The 18,817-nt window shown below is 45.4% G+C and overlaps 1 protein-coding gene across 5 annotated transcripts in view; it reads left to right on the top strand.

The window, feature by feature from the left end:
* The window catches only part of LOC149358166 (mitotic spindle assembly checkpoint protein MAD1-like), a 79,325-nt gene that overhangs the window by 18,666 nt on the left and 41,842 nt on the right, over positions 1–18,817 (top strand). For all 5 annotated transcript variants that reach the window (XM_089585088.1, XM_089585086.1, XM_089585087.1 and 2 more), the window contains exons 8-16: positions 1,160–1,333; positions 4,660–4,746; positions 5,761–5,905; positions 10,063–10,194; positions 11,747–11,832; positions 11,961–11,979; positions 13,431–13,553; positions 14,709–14,796; positions 15,871–16,061. In XM_089585088.1, the coding sequence (XP_089441214.1) occupies positions 1,160–1,333; positions 4,660–4,746; positions 5,761–5,905; positions 10,063–10,194; positions 11,747–11,832; positions 11,961–11,979; positions 13,431–13,553; positions 14,709–14,796; positions 15,871–16,061 (1,045 nt within the window). The remainder of the gene's footprint in view (positions 1–1,159; positions 1,334–4,659; positions 4,747–5,760; positions 5,906–10,062; positions 10,195–11,746; positions 11,833–11,960; positions 11,980–13,430; positions 13,554–14,708; positions 14,797–15,870; positions 16,062–18,817) is intronic.

Below are 18,817 nucleotides of genomic sequence, written 5' to 3'. Positions count from 1 at the left end.
CTTGGGACACTAATCTCCCAATCTAGCTTGATTTAGTATTTCCCAATGGTGTCCCTTTAGCCTTCTGGGGACTGCGGGAACTGTTATCAAAGGGAACAAACTTCCCAACAACTGGCATGAAGAATCATAAACGCTGTATCATGAGCTACCAGTTGTGTCGGTGTTGTCGGTTAGCTCAAGCTATTTGCGTGGCTATTTGCACATGCTGTATGTCTGGTCTAAGTGCTGGTGTCCTCCTCAGCATGCACAGAGTTGCCCACTTCTAGCTTGGAACACGTCAATGTCATGGCTGCACTCTTCGTAGTGCCAGTGTTTCCGTTGCACACGTACGTCAAAGTGAAGTGGCAGGCGACGACAAGCACCAGCTCTAGGTCACTTTACACCTGCGTCACTTTGCTTCGATGTGTGGCTGCATTGGACCTACTGGCCATTTGAAGAGCGCAGCCACACCTCCCACGTGTTCCAGCTAGGAGTGGACGGCTCTGTACTGCTCACCATGCGGGAATAGGCAACACGTCCAAAACACGGAGAGATAAGCATCCACCCAGAAGACACGTACAGTGCTAACTTGGTGCAAATGGCAAAAATTGGTCATCATCATCATCATCAGCCTGACTACACCTACTGCAGGGCAAAGGCCTCTCCCATGTCTCTCCAATTAACCCTGTCCTTCGCCAGTTGCCGCCACTGTATCCCCGCCGACTTCTTAATCTCATCCGCCCACCTAACTTTCTGCCGCCCCCTGCTACGCTTGCCTTCTCTCGGGATCCACTCCGTTACCCTTAAGGACCAGCGGTTATCTTGCCTTCACATTACATGCCCTGCCCAAGCCCACTTCTTCCTCCTGATTTCGACTGGGATGTCATTAACCCGCGTTTGTTCTCTCACCCACTCCGCTAATTCATAATGTTGGAAAAAGGCTCAGAGTGTGGTGTCTTCTTGCTTTTGTGTCTCGTCAAGTTTCCAGTATGTTCCAGCACTTCCTGCTATGGTAAATGTGTTGCAGAAGGCTGTTTCTTCAAGGATGTTAGCAATTCACCTAGTTCTGCGCCTAGAAACAAAAGTTATTCACGTCTTCACAGTTTGTAACGCAGGTGATACGTCGGGCATTATACCGGGTTGATCAGACAGGGTCCTCTCGTTGTTGTACGCTGTGCAGGCGGGCCCGCATGAACGTGCACCTGATCCAGGAGCGTCTGCTGGCTGCGCAGAGCAACTCGGCCAAGCTGAACGAGCTGCAGACACTCAGCAGTCAGCAGCAGCTGAGCCTGGAGCAGCTGCGGGCCGAGCTGGACCTGTGGAAGGAGTTGGCTGCCGAGCCGCATGGCCTCACGTGAGAGCACCTGCTGTTTCGTCAGCAGCTCCCTCTTTTCACCCCCTCCTTCTTTCTTGTCGTTTATACTTTAAGGGGGGACATGGGTCTTAGAGCATTTTTTTTTATTTACAGACCAAATGCAACGAAACTGAACAGACTTATTCAGTTTTTTATGCTGATTTCAAATATGCAATTTGTTTATTCCTAGGCCAGTTAGTTCCTGAGATATTAATATATATTATGCCATTGTCTGCTCAAACAATAGAAAAAAAATGGGCCATCAGAAATTTAATTTTAATATGTGGGTAGATACTACAATGTGTGAGGAATGCAACGCTGGAAGCAGTTTTCAGTTTTTTGTCCGTGTGGACAAATGGGCTTAATAGTTGGTTTTCAAGTGTGTCGTGTTTTCTGGCACTGTATGTCTGGTCAACTCACTTGAAAACTGACTATTAAGCCCATTTGTCCGCACGGACAAAAAACTGAAAACTGCTTCCAGCGTTGCATTCCTCGCACATTGTAGTATCTACCCACATATTAAAATTAAATTTCTGGTGCCCCACTTCTTTTTCTATTGTTGGAGCAGACAATGGCATAATATATATATATTAATATCTAAGGAACTAATTGGCCTAGAAACAAACAAATTGTATATTTGAAATCAGCAGAAAAAAACTGAATAAGTCTGTGCAGTTTCATTGCATTTGCTCTATAAATAAAAAAAAATACTTTAAGACCCATGTCCCCCCTTATACCCCTGTCACACGGACACTTTCGATGCTCATTGAACTCGATCTGCATCGAGATTTTCGAGCACGCTCGAAACATCCAGTGCTACACGGGCATTTTCAATGCTCCTTGAGAAGTTTCCCTCATGTGTGTTAGGTGGCGCTAAATGTTCCTCCAACAGCCATAACAAGGTGATGTCCAGCAACACTGTGCAGTCGGGGGCAACTGCAGCCAAATCCGTAGCCAGACGTGCGACGCACCTCTGTACCTCTGCTGTTGTGCGATGGAACCCGAGGGTCCGCAACGCCTCCGCGATTTCTGCGTAGACTGCGGCGTTTCCCTTCTGACGCCACAAATTATCCAGGCGGTCTCGCCAGCAGTCGATGAGAGCGACTGTCTCGCGCTCGCTCCACAGTTTGCGCGTCGACGAGCAGGTGGACGCCATCTTAGTTGTTTACACTGACGGCGAAGCTTGGAGCGTGGTGTCGAGATTATTTATAAACATGTTTGCATAGTACCTGAAAATGTTCTGTCTTGCTTTTTAATCAATTACAACAACAGCAGTTGCAGTTTTGTTTTGTTAACTAGTGTTTATTTTTATAGCTTCGTGAGAGCGAGAGTGCTTTCGATTGTGCTTGGAACCTCAAGCACTCTTGAGGGGCCGGCATCGAGTCAAGCAGGATCGAGCTTGTTTGCGCTTGAAAGTGGCCGTGTGACAACCGTCGATCTGCATTGAGTTCGATGAGCATTGACTCAATGAGGATCGAAAGTGCCCGTGTGACAGGGGTATTAAGGGGGGACCCTGGTCTTGAAAAAAATTTTTTATTAATCTAGATATAGTAATGAAATTTTCAGGCCACATGTATTTTTGTGTGCTGATTTTAGATATGTCATTTAATTTTGTGTTAAACAATTCCTTGAGCACTTATGCAATTTTTATGCAAGTCTTTTGGAGAGAGCATATAAGAAAATTTGCTGCAGGAAACTCGCTGAAATGCATGCTATTGGGCTCTCTTGACACCAAGGAATGCAATAAGGGTAAAATTATCATCCTGGCTATCATAGAACTTGAGTTACAGGGTACTGAAGCTGCCACTTCACAAACAGGAATAGACACTTTTCTTCTCATTTCGGAAGCGACAACTTCAAAGCTCTATAACTCAAGTTCTATGATAGCCAGGATGATAATTTTACCCTTATTGCATTCATTGGTGTCAAGAGAACCCAATGGCATGCATTTCAGCGAGTTTCCTGCAGCAAATTTTCAGCAAAACTTTTCCCAAAATACTTGCATAAAAATTGCACAAGTGCTCAAGGAATTGTTTTACACGAAATTAGACATATCCAGAATCAGCGCACAAAACTACATGTGGACTGGAAATTTCATAACTGTGACTTCATTAATAAAAATTTTTTTTCAAAGACCAGGGTCCCCCCTTAAAAGCTTTCACTTTGAATCTGCTGCAAGACAGTGCTTCGAGTTTTTTAGATTTTAACAGATTTAGACTTCCTGGTCGTGACGAAATTTGTAGGCGCCAACTTTATAAGCACAAAGAAAGAGCATTACTTGTTGTTGGGCTAATTGGTTAGGATCCATGCTAGCAGCGCACTAAGGACGTGCCTCGTCCCGTCGTACTTTTTCATTCATTCATTCATTCATTCATTCATTCATTCATTCATTCATTCATTCATTCATTCATTCATCTTTATTCGACATCTTTACAGAGGTCTGGAGCACAGACAAAAAGCTTCTTGTTCTTGTGTCTCATTGTTAGTGCGCTGCTAGCATGGACAGAGAAAGAGGACATGTGCCGTTCTCTCAACTGATTTGTTGGAAAGGCTGCAATTGCTTAAATATGAAACAAGAACACAACAAAAATTAATCAGTTCAATTTCAAAAAGAAAACAACATCGAGATCTCTGGAGATATCCTATTTCTTTTTTTGATAGGGTGATGGCGTGCTGATGCATTTACCATACGAGGCGATGTAAAATGCTTCCTTCACCTCTCTAGTATGTTGCTGTGGGCGACGAAAAAGGACTTAGGTTTCCTAGGAGATAATGGGCAGTGAACGGCCTCTAACTAGTCCAGCTTTCTATCGTGTTTAGACTTCCTGGTCCAGTGTTTAGGGGAATCTCCCAAGGTGGAGTGGATCTGTGACAACGGAGCAATTACACATTAGCATCCACCCAAGCGCTGCCGTACGGCTACAAAGGAAAGCTGTACAGCTTCCACGGAAACTTCTTAGTTAAAGAATTGCTTCCGTTCGTCCTCAGAGTGTACCTGCAAGAGAACGTTCATTCAAGTTTATTCATTCAAGTTGTCCACGAACAGGGTGCTTTCATTGAAATATGTTGGGCATTTTTTTTCATAGAGATTTCTCAAGCTTGTACAAGGTGGCCAGTGTAGCACAAAGCACAAGTTCTTGCACAAGGAAACATCAGGAACCCTGGAAGTTGTCCTCCTTTTACTTTTATTTTTTCACCACATGGGAAGTGGAGTTGTTGCAGCAGAGTGCAGAGCTGTGCTGTGGCACCTTTTGTGTTCTCATGGAGGCTTTTGAGTCAGAGGTCATGACTTTACTCTTCATTTTGATCTTTTTTTTTCTGCTCAGGAGTCCGAGAGCAGTTCTGCAGTGCCTGGCTGACCTGCGGCGCTCTGAGCTGGCCCTGACAGAGCGGCAGTCAAAGCTGCTGGCAGAGTAAGGTTTGGGCAGCAGCCGTATTCCTAATCTGGATGGTGCAGCATGGGATTTATATCGAGAAAGAGATGTGGGCTTTGTTTGGCACTGTGAAAAACCTGAGCTGCTAGGGATTTCGTTTGAACAGTGCTGCGTTGCTGCTTGATTCAATAATCACTGTCATCCTAATGATGGACCCGATGGGGGGTGGTGTGTTGTGTACTTCTACCTGGAGTGGTAAGATGTGTTTCTGAATGCCACGTAGCACTTGTGCAGCTGCGTTGAAGCTGTTTTTCTATTCTGCTACTCAACAGGCAAGTTGGTCAGATGATTGGTTTTGCGTGTTTGTGTGGCTTGTTTCTTTTTTCTTTCTTTTTATTCAACATATTGTCGGTCCCTTTCGGTACTAAGATAGGAGTGGAATGGTCACAAGTATGCATGTGCAACAATAGTAACTTAACTTAAAAAAATTGGCACTTTCTATCAGTCCCGAATAAAATGCCAAGACCGCTGAGAGAAGCGAAACTTTGCCTTTCTGCTTTCAGCTGCAGTGTACTAGTACTAATGCGTCTCATGCTTATGTGTTATAGAGCCAATGAAGTGTGCCTATATTTATGAACCAGTTGCAGAGGAATGTCGCTTTACAATAGAAAGATGTGTGTTCACATTGCAATCATTCCAATGGCACATACATAGTAATTATCTCTAAACAAAAACAAATGGTACAAGAACCACAGATGTCAGCTTCTAATCCAGTAATTCAGGTTACACAAAGGAGAATCCCTCATGGCTCTTAGCACATACAACATGATTGCAGCTTATTGCAGTCTTGTACTTTCTGAACGAAGAAAGCGGGTTTTGTGCAGAGACCTGCGATAACGATGCTCTTACATGTGCTCAATGCATCTCCTGCGTGTCGTAGAGCACATAGGGTGGCACTTATGGCATCTTGAGAACTTGAGAAGTGCACTGACTTGTCCTGCCTGTGGTAGCTCTGGCATCTGGAGCTTTGTGCGTTTGGCTTCTGCCCCTCAGGAACGAGATGCTGAGGACCAAGGCGGAGACCAGCAGCCAGGAACTGCGTCGAAGCAACGCTAAGCTCGTCAGGTTGCAGTCTCAGTTCGACGAGCAGACTGCACTTCTGCGCCGAATGCAGAGGCGTCTGCTCCTCGTGGGAAAGGTACGGTGACCAGCGGCAGTCGGCTCTTGTCTTTTGTCTAAGCCATTCCTAATCCATTCCATAAACTAGACATTGATATACAGTCAAGCCCACTTATAACAATACTGGTTATAACAATATATCGGATATAACAATGGTCAGTCGTGGCACCATCAGCTTTGCCATGTGTTCTATGGTAAAATAAACTGCTTATAGCAATGCCGTCAAGGCACATTATTGGTTATAACAATTAAATCTGGTAATTGAGTGTCAACCGTTATAGAAAAAAAAATGGAGGGAATGCTACAACCACACCAGCAAAACCATGCTTACAACACAAATGCGCGCACATGTGGGGCCGACCAATGAACTAAGCTGGCGCAGCAACGCTACGAAAGCAAAAGAGGCAGGCGTCATCGTGTCACGAGAGCTGCTGCATTGCTGCATTGGCTACGCACGCCATGCGTACCCCCAATCAGTCGGTGCAATGCGCGTGCGTGCAGCCAGCGCGGTTTTCTCTTCTCAGCTGTCACCACACCCTTAGTTCTGCATGCTTCTTGAATTTCCCGTAAGAATCACTTCCGGAAAGCCAGCTTGATTCCTGTGATGCGGAGGTGCGCGAAACTCCCGGTGGCGCAGTGATGGCGGGGCTTTGGTCATCGGTGAATGGTGAACATTGTTCTGGTTCCCTGAAGTTCGAATTAACGAGCTTTTACAGGCATTAGAACAATCAAACCACTCCGGATATTTACTGTCAATAAATGCTCTGAAGTTTGTCATCTTTTCTTTTTTTTGGCACAACCCTGTTATAACAATTATTGGCTATAACAATGGTATTTCCATGGCACTTGAATATTGTTATGAGTGGGCTTGAGTGTTACAAACAACAGTTGTATGAACCCTGCGTGAAAACTTCCCGAGTCCTTACTTGCAAGATAAACAGTGAGTGTGATCCTTTTTTTTCTTTTTCTTTGTCTCCTCTGATACTATTTCATGGGAAAGCCCATTTTTCTGTGCATTTTGTATAGTGAACATTTTGTGTTCTGATGATTTTGTATTTTGATTATTTTTTTTATTCTGAACACGTTGCACTATCACTGTCTGCTGTGTGAGGGAGGCTGTGGGCTTTAGTCAAGTTGCTCTTTCCCAAGCAACTTTTACCCGCAGTCTCCCCCATCAATGATGGAAATAAACAACTTAATATTAGTATTATTATTATTAGGGGTGTGCGAAGATTCGAAATTTTCGAATATGATTCGAATATTATATTTTTAGTATTCGTATTCGATTCAAAGACCAAGTATTCGTGTTGTTTCGAATATTCGACTCGGCGCGAATATTCGTATCTAGCCGAATATTCTATTGCAAGCACAGGCGTTCATTTCGGTCCGCAAGTCCTATCGACAGAGACATAGCAACATGGCGGCGCCCAGAGCAATGCGTAACGTTGGGCCATGCAGTAGCTGACTGCACTTGTGAGCTTCTTTGTGGCCACACCTGCGAAGCTTGTATAGTTGGAGCTGTGCACGAAATACCTCGCAATACGAGCCAGTTCAGTGCCAATTGAGAGGGCATTTTCTGTCGCTGGAGAAGTCGTTTCAGCTAGAAGGGAACTACTTCTGCCTGACCATGTGGAGCAGCCGGTTTTCCTTCACGACAACATTTTATGTTCATCCCAGCAACGCGCTTTTGTGCTTATGGCAAGCTAGCCTTAGCCTTGATCAATGCTGTGTACTAGCCATCTTCTCTATTTCCACTCTTCTAAAAACAATGTTCGAGACTTTGATACTTTTTGTGCAGCCAGAGACACCTTTTGTGCTCATTTCATCACTGATAGTTGAACTGTGATGCTCTTAGGTGCTCAGATAAATGTTTTGTGGTGGTTAAATGCGTCTGTCCTCAATTATTCGATATTCGGAACCAAGTATTTGTATTCGATTCGTATTCGAAAAATTTGATATTCGCACGCCCCTAATTATTATTGTATTGGTAGACACCTCTAATGTTACCATCATGTTGTGCAGTGTAATGCAACCCAGTCTACCATTAGCTCCTGGCGGCTTTCTCGAAGAATTTTGCCAGGGAAAAATGGCTGTAGCTAGCACTGCAGTAGAGACCGGGTTCGCGGTCTTTTAAAAAGCCTTTGGAACACCAGCTGTTTTCAAAAGGTTGTGAGGAAACCCCACAGCTCAGAGAAATGGCCATACTCAATAATAATGGCTGTCTGTAGAGGAAGACAGTTTGCTATAAGTGATTAAAACATGATTAGTCTCAAAATGAAGTTGATGAAAGGAAAGATAGGGATTGAGGCATAGAACAGAGTTCCAAGGACAACTCTGATGGATTTTCGAACGTTTTCATTTCACAATGTCTTTATATCTTTTGGACCTCCATGTCTTAATTTCAGTGTTTAGTTTTTCAAAGTATTATGGAAAACAATCGTAAAACGGCAAAAACCAGGAAATCGAAAGTGCATCTGGGTTCCGAATAAAATAGACTAAAGTATGATGTCACGGATACTGCCACAAAACTTTTCGATTGTGTGTTGGTTGGCTGTACTGGTAACTGTCAATGACAACATCAATCATAAGTTGTCAGAAATGACCAAAAGCAAGCTCGAATTTTTTTTGTTTCAGTAAACTCAAAATGAATATTGATAGGCGTTCAACTTCGGATGACACGCAAGCAAGATTGCGCATAGAAATTGCCCCGATTGAGGCCACAAAGCCGGAGAATTTTAAATTCATTCAAAAATTCCATCCGACTTCGAAAATTTAGCACAAAGAATAAGAAAACTCTGAAAAACTTGGCATGAAAGTTTCAGTAAAATGCGTGCAGGGGCAAAAAACGACGGAGTTGCCTTTCAGAGAACTCCAGGTGGTCAAAATTAATCCTGTCATCCACTACAACGTCTTTCATAGCCCACATGTAGCATCATAATCTTCATCAGCCTGACTACGCCCACTACAGGGCAAAGGCCTCTCCCATGTCTCTCCAGTTAAGGGGGAACACTGGTCTTGAAAAGAAAATTTTATTAATTTAGTCATAGTTATGGAATTTTCAGGGCACATGTATTTTTGTGTGCTGATTCTAGATATGTCATTTAATTTGATGTAAAACAATTCCTTGAGCACTTATGCACTTTCTATGCTAGTATTTTGCGGAGAGTTTTGAAGAAAATTTGCTGCAGGAAACTCACTGAAATTTATGCCAATGGGTTCTCTTGATACCAAGGAACACAATAAGGGTAAAATTATCATCCTGGCTCTCATAGAACTTGAGTAATAGGGTACTGAAGCTGCCACTTCACACACAGGAATACACATTTTCCTTCTCATTTCCGAAGCGACAACTTCAAAACTCTATAACTTAAGTTCTATGATAGCCAGGATGACAATTTCACCCTTATTGTATTCCTTGGTGTCAAGAGAACCCAATCGCATACATTTCAGCGAGTTTCCTGCAGCAAATTTTCTTCAAAACTCTCCGCAAAATACTAGCATAAAAAGTGCATAAGTGCTCAAGGAATTGTTTTACATGAAATTAAATGCCATATCTAAAATCAGTGCACAAAAATGCATGTTCCCCGGAGATTTCGTAACTGTGACTTCATTAATAAAAATTTTTTTTTCAAGACCAATGTCCCCCCTTAACCCTCTCCTTTGCCAGTTGCGGCCACCGTATTCCCGCAATCTTCTTAATCTCATCCGCCCACCAAACTTTCTGCCGCCCCCTGCTATGCTTGCCTTCCCTTGGAATCAGTCCGATCCTTCTTTGGGGCATACCTTGCGCATACCATCACAACCCAAAAGTGAAAACTCTCGCATTCACTCGCTGACTGATTAGAATGTGTAAGAGTGTGGCGTGGTCAACGAAAGGCTTATCACAGTAAAAGTTAGTCGCAGGCAGACAGCCAAAGCATGACGTGCAGTCCGTGGAATAAATAATAATAATAAAAAAAGAGAAAACCGAAGTCACTGCGAAGTCATGGTCGCAGTAACAGTCTTAACACAGCACTGAGTGCCGGCCACAAAAAAGAAAGCAGAAAAATAAAACATAATCAAAACAAAACAAGACAAAACCGAAGTCACAGTCGCACAGTCAAAGACACAGTCACACCTCAGAGTTGGACGCTGGTATGCTATTCCCCCACACGGTCTGTCTTTTCTTCGGTCTAGGAGAAGGAGGCGTGCCGATCCATGATCGAGAGCTACCAGAAGGAGGCTGGCCCCGATTGGCCGGCAGCTGCGGCCAAGCAGATCCAGTTCCTGGAGAATATGCTCACCGACTACCGCCACTCACTCGACCAGGTGGGAAAAGTCAATTCAGTGTGTGGACCAATGTGTTAAGGGGGCACGAGGGTCTTAAAACTAACTTTTTTATTTATGGCTAGAATCTCATGAAATTTTGCACACAGATGCATTTTTCTCTTCTGGTTCCAAATGTGTAATCATAATTGAGCCGGTGATCTTAAATCTTGCGAAGTCTAGAATGTAATTAGGTAACTTCTTACGCAGCTTTAATGAACTTTCTCATTGCATTTTGTTGCTTTTAACTGCATGAATTGATAGCCAGAGAGTTCCCATACCCGGTGATATTCTTTTTTTTTTTCTAAAGGCAGGTCATCCCGATATACTATATCGAGAGTAAAAGGTCGCAGTATTTGACACTGGAACTCATTAAGCTAATTGTGTATTGCTATCTATATGTGGCCTAAAAAAAAAAAACAAGAATGTCATCGGGTATGGGAACTCTCTGGCTATCAATTCATGTAGTTAAAAGCAACAAAAACAAAATGCAGTGAGAAAGATCATTAAAGCTGCATAAGAAGTTACCTAATTACATTCTAGACTTCGCAAGATTTAAGACCATCGGCTCAATTATGATTACATTTTTGGAATCAGAAGAGAAAAATGCATCTGTGTGCAAAATTTCGTGAGATTCTAGCCACGAATAAAAAGGTCAGTTTTAAGACCCTCGTCCCCCCTTAACTGGTATATGCAAGGTGGCTTCATTTTTTTGTGGTTTTTCTGCAAGTGCACTTTGCAGTAAAACCTCAACAATTTGAACTGTTAGGTAATTTGAAATCCCGGACGATTCGTAGAATTTCTTTCGTGATGTCGTACTTGAGTTTCACTTGTCGCTTTCATTTATGCCAAGCGTTATACTTTCTGGCCTTTAAAAATAAGTTTTATGGAATTAATAAACCACTGCCACGTGATCAGTGGATACGCAAGTTATGCTGTGGCTTCAGCTCGTTCAGTCCATTACTCTACACACTTCAGTATTCAATTCTGAACATTCAGTATTCAAAGCTGAAACAGTATTCAGTTGTTTCAGCTTCAGTACTGTTCATTTTGGCTTTGCTTGGAGCCGCTATTTGTGTCACGCATGTCGTAGCCACAACAACTGTTGCTCGCACTTTTAGATGGAGGAAAAGGATCTTAGAAAATAAAATGTTTATTAATGAAGTCACAATTATGAAATCTTCATGGAACATCATCTCGGTGCTTCTTTCCCTGCATGTTTTCTTGTTTTGGCATTTGATTTCATGTAGAACAGATCCTTGTGCACTTATCTGATGTAGTATGTTATGTAAGTTTTTTGTTGATAAGAAATTTCGCCATGCCCTTGCTTTCTCTTGACATAAAGGGATCCACCTGTAAGGAGGATAAAATTATCATTCTGCCTATCATAGAAGTTCAGTTCTGGGGTTTTGAAGTTGCCACTCCAGAAACGAGAAAAAATGCATTTCTGTTCCTGAAGTGGCAACTTCAAATTGAAGCACAACACCATTATGCTTACTTTCATGCTTACATTGCACTCCGCTGTAACTGCGCTGTTGCACATTGAACTCCGCAGGCGGACAAAGAGCTGGAAGAGCTGCGGAATCGGAGGATGATGGATTGCACCTTAGCGAATGCACAAGTGCAAACTGACGAGGTCCAGTGAGTTGGCTCCACTTGACTCCTGTGCGAAATTTTTGTCGTTCTTAGTTCGACATTCTCAATGTGCAGTTCACTTGGTGCAGGGGTGTTGACATTGCTGTTTCCCATTTCTTTTTTTTTTTTTCTAGGTTTGTTGATGGCCAGGCGGTGAGCGATTTCCTGCTATCTCTTCACACCTTTTGCATGCTGTGGTTGGTCTGGCAGAAAGATTAGAATCAAACGCAGCTGCACGTTCAGTTCTTCTTTGCCATGGCAACAAGTAAACAGTACTGAGCAAGGATTCTGTATTATTTTAACATTCCTCATTAGCTTGTCATGCCATGTGTACACTTCTGACGAGCCCCAGCATTTGATGGTGCAACTTTGGGCAGAAATGAGCGCGGCACAAAACTCTTCCAGACCTACTCATTGTTCACTTCTTATACTTGGTGTTCACTAGTACAGAGCACATATTGAGCCCAGTAGTGCCTTTTTTCTGCCTAAGGCATGTAGATAAGTGTTGCTGCAATCTGCCCTGCTTGTGTCAGCTCGTTGCTCCAGTCAAGGCATGCTCGTGCAACTAATCAACATTGTTGAGGCAAGTTAGGAGTGATGTGGGGTAGAGCTGTGCACGGGCCGAAAATTTCAGCCCGCGCCCGGCCCGAGCCCTACACTACTGACGGAGGCCCAGCCCGGCCCGACACTGAAGAAACCTAAGCCCGCCCGGGCCCGGCCCGAGTTAGTTATGGCCCGGCCTGGGCCCGGCCCGACCTGCAAAACTGAAATTGAAGTGACGATGAAACAGAAAGAGATAATTTCACTCTGGTGACTCTCGGAGGCACTCGAATGGTCACGGAGGGGGCGACCCCAATGAGTCGCCAGCGACATGTTTGATGCCCGATTTTGCTGTCCTCCGTGACAAATCGAGTCGCGCAACCTCCGTCTATTCACATGACGGCAACTAAACTATGCGCCTACGCAGGTAACCATGGCGAGCAAGAAGATAATGGTCACAACACGTCGTTGTTGCCACACGAGCGAGAATCCTGTTGTCCCGTACATGTGATAATGACCCCCCCACCCCTCCCCCCCGGCCCCCGTCAACGCGTGGCGGAGGGTACTTTTGCGAGTGCCTTCGGTTCGACACACCTCACCTTCCTTTGTGCAGTGTCATTTGGGCTTGTGAGACCACTCATGTGGATATTAGTTCCGAACCTTGCAACAGTAGAGCGGCTGGAGCTACGCAGGAGCAATCGCGATCGCGAAGCCCGGCCGGCCCGTCCGAGACAAATATACCGTGGCCCGAGCCCGGCCCGGGCCCGGGTGAATAAACTTCCGCAAGGCCCGAGCCCGGCCCGCGGGCCGGGCCGGGTACAGGCTTTCGGGCCGGCCCGAGCCTGTGCACAGCTCTAATGTGGGGTCCCGTCTTGCACCAACCTCAAAGGAGACCGTCAAAAGGGGTGCTTTGGTTGCGGTCAGCCCTAAGATACCAACTTCGTAGATCGCGCACTGGAATCGGTTCAGCACAGATTAGTTCTCAGTGTGCATCGCTGCAGGCCATGTTGAATACGCATGCTGTGAGTGTTTGCTGAGCAGCGGATGTGATGTCTCCCCCGCAGGAGGACTCCAACTTCCGGGTGGTGCACTTGGTGGACAATCCGCTGGAGATAGCCTTCAGGCAGCGCGTCGAGAACGTCACCAAGCTGGAAGAGGAGATTGAGCGTCTGCGGGCAAGGGTCAAGGTGATCCCGAGCTTTTCCTCCGTCCGTTTCCTCCCGCGTTGCTCGAATGAGTGCCGCGCACCTGGTTTTCTTGTGTTGGACAGAGGAAGCGGTATGGTAGTGGTGAACAGAGGTCTCGGTTCATGTTGCAGGCAGTCCTGAAAAGGTCTTCACACTTTTGAGAGGCAGACTGCATCGGTGACATTGTATACCACGGCGTTGCTGATTGGGCAAAAATAGCTGAAGGACATTATGTAATCTAACCTTGTTTAATGAAATGCAATGCAATTTAATAGTGTTAATACAGTAAAACACTATAAGTCCGGTAGCACATTGAATGTAGAAGAATGAAATGCAATGTTGTTGGATGCAGATTGGTCAGCCGATAGGCGTTGATGCAAAAAGATCACAGAAATGCGCAAACAGAAAAAGGAAATTGGCTGCAGGACTAAACAGTAAAGTTGAGGTAGAAAGTGCGTACTAGTTATTGGCTGAAATGGTTGACCTGTGGTTTAACATCGCCCCAAAAATGGTTCATCAGTGCAGGGTATGAGGCAGGATGAGGCTGGACATCTGTTTTCTTTGCTTACTTTTTAATGAAATGATAGAAAAAGCACTTGCCCTTTGCTCGAGGATTATTGTGTGATGACGAGATGTATTTGTCCGAACGTGTAAATTTGCATTTGTCCGAACGTGTCAATTTGTATTTGTCCAAACGTGTCACTTTTAGAAAACATCTCAATTCTGAAACAAAGTGTGCTCAGCAGAAATTAATGAGATGGTAGACAAATCCAATTCTGTCTGCTCTTCGGGGGAAAAAACAAAACTCTATTTAAAACCATTCATTTTTCCAAAAATTGGAGCTAAAGTGTGAACGTGAATGTGATGAGCGGTTTTACGTAGTCCATAAGTCGTAATAAATTTCTGTGGGAATACTACCATGTAAAGAAAAAAGAAAGGCAGAAAGTTTGGCCTCACTTTCAATTCTCTGACCTGCTTCTCTGCACTGTGAAAAAAATAAAGAGGGTTCAAATGACTAATCGTTTTGTGGATTTACAGGGTTTCAATACTGTTCACTTACATCTTCTGGGAAAGGGAGAGATATGTGTGCTTTTGTGCGAGCCAGAGATACCTGTCGCTGCTTTGCCGTTTACCGAGCTTTGTTTTTGCTGGCAGGTGCTGGAGGAGTTTGGCTGCTCCCAGGACGTGACTGCTCAGGTGCAGCTCAAGTTGGACCAAGAGGGCTCACTTCCCGACCGAAAGAGTGAGCCGCCTGTTCTTTTGTTTTGACGCGACAGCGTTAAGGCTGCCGTTCCGTAAAAAATCTGACGTAGATGCTGCCAGTGAAAAAGCAGTTGACCCACCTAGGTCACGTCACATTGTGACGTCATCGCAACCTGCCCACCAGGCTGTGAGGCGGTAGTATACGGCAGCATTGAATCTGCGCATTACCGCCGGCAAGCACAGGTGTGCCACAGACTACAAGATGAACAAGGTCAATCAGTGCGTGCATGTGTGATGGCTGGGCAAAGCACATAAAGTGGAAGGAGCAGCATGGTGCGCACGATACAAGGGAGGCGTTTGATGTGGAACTACTGGGCACAATCGGTTGTCATTGAATGGCAGCAGTTTCATAAGTTTCAGTACCTCTTATGTGGTAAACCTTGCTGGCCCTGAAGACTATAAAGGGTAAGCCGACCTACCACCAGCTGCCGTGAGCATGTCAACGACAGTCATATTGCATGTCCCTGAAGGCATATTGGCAGGAATGGTCTCGACGAGGAGCACATGACCGCTTTGGAGAGCTTGGAAAGCGCCACGATAGATAAGATCGCACAAAATGCACTTCTACGTGAAATAAGTTCCACATTAGTCTCAACTTTTATTTTTGGCTCTAATGCAGGGAGCCCTCATACCATGAAGATTGGACACAGCAAACACAATCCGTGTGACTGTCGTGTTCGTTACATGTAGGCTCAACTGTACATGGCTTTGGCAGTTTTTTCATGGACACACGCATAGGTGCGCACTCACTGAGAGCCATACACAATGCTGCCTTCTAGTTGCAGAAATTTTTCGCTGCAGTTAGAAACCATTGGCTTGTGCAACGTCATCACCACAGTGGTTGTGCTAACAGGAGGACTGCAGCTTTGGCTGTGCTGCTGTGTGTACCTGTGTGAGCATTTCGGTTGACGCTTAGTGTTGCAAGATTGCTGGTGGTCATATGATGAATGCTTTAGCTAAATGCTGGCCATCAGTCTTGAAAAATAGATGGGTCAAAGGAAGGGATTTCAGCGTGATCACCCCTGACGAGTTTGTGCTTTGTTGACTGCCACAGCCCTGCAAGAGCAGCTGGCATCAGCGGAAGCCAAGAACAGGCGTCTGGTGGATGCATTTCGCCGCACCAGCCAGGACTTCCGCCAAGGCTGTTACGCACTGACTGGTTACCGGATAGACGTGCTCAGTCAAGGCCACTACAAGCTGACACACAAGTACGCCGACTCTCCCGATGACTACCTGCTTTTCCAGGTGAGCTGTGGCATCGCACCAGGATCATACCACCTGACCTCAGTGCTTGAGTTTTACTGCATCAGCAGTTTGTGTGTGGCTAATTGAAGTGGTCGTAGCTCCATACGTGCTATGACTGATGTCATGAATTCTTCTGGAGCAGATGAAAATAGAACTAACTGACAATGGTACTTAAAGGTGCACTGAAGAGGAATTTGAACTCGTCTTTTTGCCGCGGGAGCTCAATCTACACGTTCTGAGCATTCTTAGAAACTTCGATTTATTGACTTGTGTGGCCGATTTCCCTAATTAAATCGAATTAATGTCCAGCTCCCGCCTTTTTTTTTTTAATTCTCCCGCGTACGGTGGGCGGAGTCGACCAACGCCTGGAGTGCCTTTCACCCAGTCCCGTGGTGGCTTGCCGCTCTGCCATCGGCGGAGTAATACGTAGTAATCTGCAGAAGCAAATAGTCTGCGCATATTTTTATTTCTGCGGGCTTATTTTGCGGCTATATTATCAGCGAATGAAACTATTTATTCACGGAAACCCAAAAAACAACATAAAGCGAAAGCAAAGCCTCCACGGAGCTGGCTGAAAAAGGCACTCCACGCGTTGGTCGACTCCGCCCACCGTACGAGGGAGAATTCAAAAATAAAGGCGGGAGCCGGACATTAATTCGATTTAATTAGAGAAATCGGCCACACAGGGCAATAAGTCGAAGTTTCTAAGAATGCTCGGAACGTGTAGATAGAGTTCCCGCGGCAAAAAGGCGAGTTCAGATTCCTCTTCAGTGCACCTTTAAGTCTGCTCTACTCTCTCTGTGTTCCTCGGAAGCACGCAAACTGCTGCCGAAGAAGATCGCATTGCACAGGTTCAGTAACCGTTGGCAATATTTTTCTTTACAAGGCACTGTGCATTGAATGGTGATCTTTCACCAACATAATTGCCAGACGTTTTGTGCAGCAATAATAACTGTGCACTCTTGGATCTTTGAGTACTATTCAAGAAACGTTGACAATACTTAGGGCTGAAACAGCACAGGGCACTGATGTGCAAAATAGCAACTGAACTCTTTAGCAGCTCTGACAAAGAAAAGGTGTTTGTGTGCAGTGCTTAAAGCAGATCAGCAAAAACATGACTTGGGTATCTAATAAATGCTGCTGTACTGCTTTTAATAATTTAGCTGAAAATTTTCATTGTGACTGAAATGTCATGCCTTTGTGAGGTGGCGCAGAGACGTAGCTTCCGGTCATGCTCTGGCAGTGGGGAGGATGATGTTTGCTCGGTCGGCACAAACGATCCCATCTCCTCACCCTCCTAAGTGAGGGTTGTGGGGCAAGTTTGTGGCTCATGCCCAGCGTGTCCCATGATAGCGTCGGTTGTGTTAGCCGGCAGTTCGGATGGTAGCAGGGAGGCCCCCTTGAGATCTTGGCTGCCGTATGTACACAAATGTACACAATTACACAAAGAACCCCAGGTGGTCGAAATTTCCGGAGCCCTCCACTACAGGCGTCCCTCATAGCCTGAGTCCCCTTAGGAGGTTAAACCCCCCATAAACAATGTATGCAATTATGTACATCAATGTACAGCTGCTTCTGAGAGTATGCTGCACCTAGCAGTTGTATTTGTTTCAGGTGGTGAATTTAGCATCCCTCTTGTTGCAAATAAGGTAGTGTTTTGTGCCATGTGGCAAACGCAGTAAGTACTACAGTAGAACCCCGTTCATACGTTTTTCACCGGACCGGAAAAAAAAAACGTAACAGCCGGGAAAACGCAACAGTGAGGAAAGCACCGAAAATTAATGAAAACAGTGCAGCTTTGACTTGAAACAATTAATTTCCGCAAATTGACCCTAGGACTTTAAAAAATCGAGAATGGTGGATTGCAGTTTCTTTCGCTCGCTGGAAAGAACAACGCGTTTCTCAATAGCAAAGGCCGCATTGCTGTCAGCGTCGCTTTGCGGTGCGGCCACACCGCACGCACGCAGCAGTGCTGTGCAGTTCACGCGCTCACTGCAGTCCACGCTGAAGCGACGTTTTGCACAGCGTCAAGCACTGAAATGTTCGTAGGCTGCTCGCCGCGCTGCTCCGCGTAGGCCGCCCTGGCTGCCTGTCGACTGCGTTTAGTACGTCCAGCTTTTCCTCAAGGTAAAGCCCCTTCCGCTTACTCAACGCTATCACGCCATCAAAGCACAATAAAGATGTTGTTGATACTGAGAAGGATGAAAAGGAAATTGCACGGACCCTGCCGACTGGCTCCAGCCGAGCCACCACCGCTGTCACTTGCAGATAGAGGAGAGTTAAAAGATAAAAAAAAAGAGTGAAAGAAAAGACGCGCTGATAAGCGACCGCAGCCGCGCGCCTCCTCCTCACCACCTCCCACGATAAAGATCGCGGCGTTCGGCGTGCGAGGCAGATAGCCATCTAGTGGCGGCCTCTCCAACTCGCGTGCCGCTTCTTGCAGCCAGTTCCGTAGCCAAGCCTGGCCAAGACTCGTCAAAAATCAAAATGCCGGTTGGCGCGCATTGCCCGGTTGGGTTCGGGGAGCCCGGTTGCGACGTATCATGCGGGATCGTTTCCTCGGCTACGACGTAACAGCGGGGTTCCCAATACATTGGATCCTATGGAAGCTATGCCGGGACCCGAAGAAAACGACGTAACAGCCGGGAAAACACAGCAGTGAGGAACGTAACAGCGGGGTTCTACTGTATTTTGTGAAATAGTGAGCAGAGTAGTATGTTGTCTGCCATTTTTATGCAGACAGATTTTATCACTGA

Source organism: Amblyomma mixtum, chromosome 3 (assembly GCF_055824585.1).
Source record: "Amblyomma mixtum isolate Tamu chromosome 3, ASM5582458v1, whole genome shotgun sequence".
In the NCBI taxonomy this organism is placed as follows: domain Eukaryota; kingdom Metazoa; phylum Arthropoda; class Arachnida; order Ixodida; family Ixodidae; genus Amblyomma; species Amblyomma mixtum.
The sequence above is the reverse complement of the archived record's forward strand: the minus strand, read 5'-3'. Positions and strand labels throughout refer to the sequence as shown.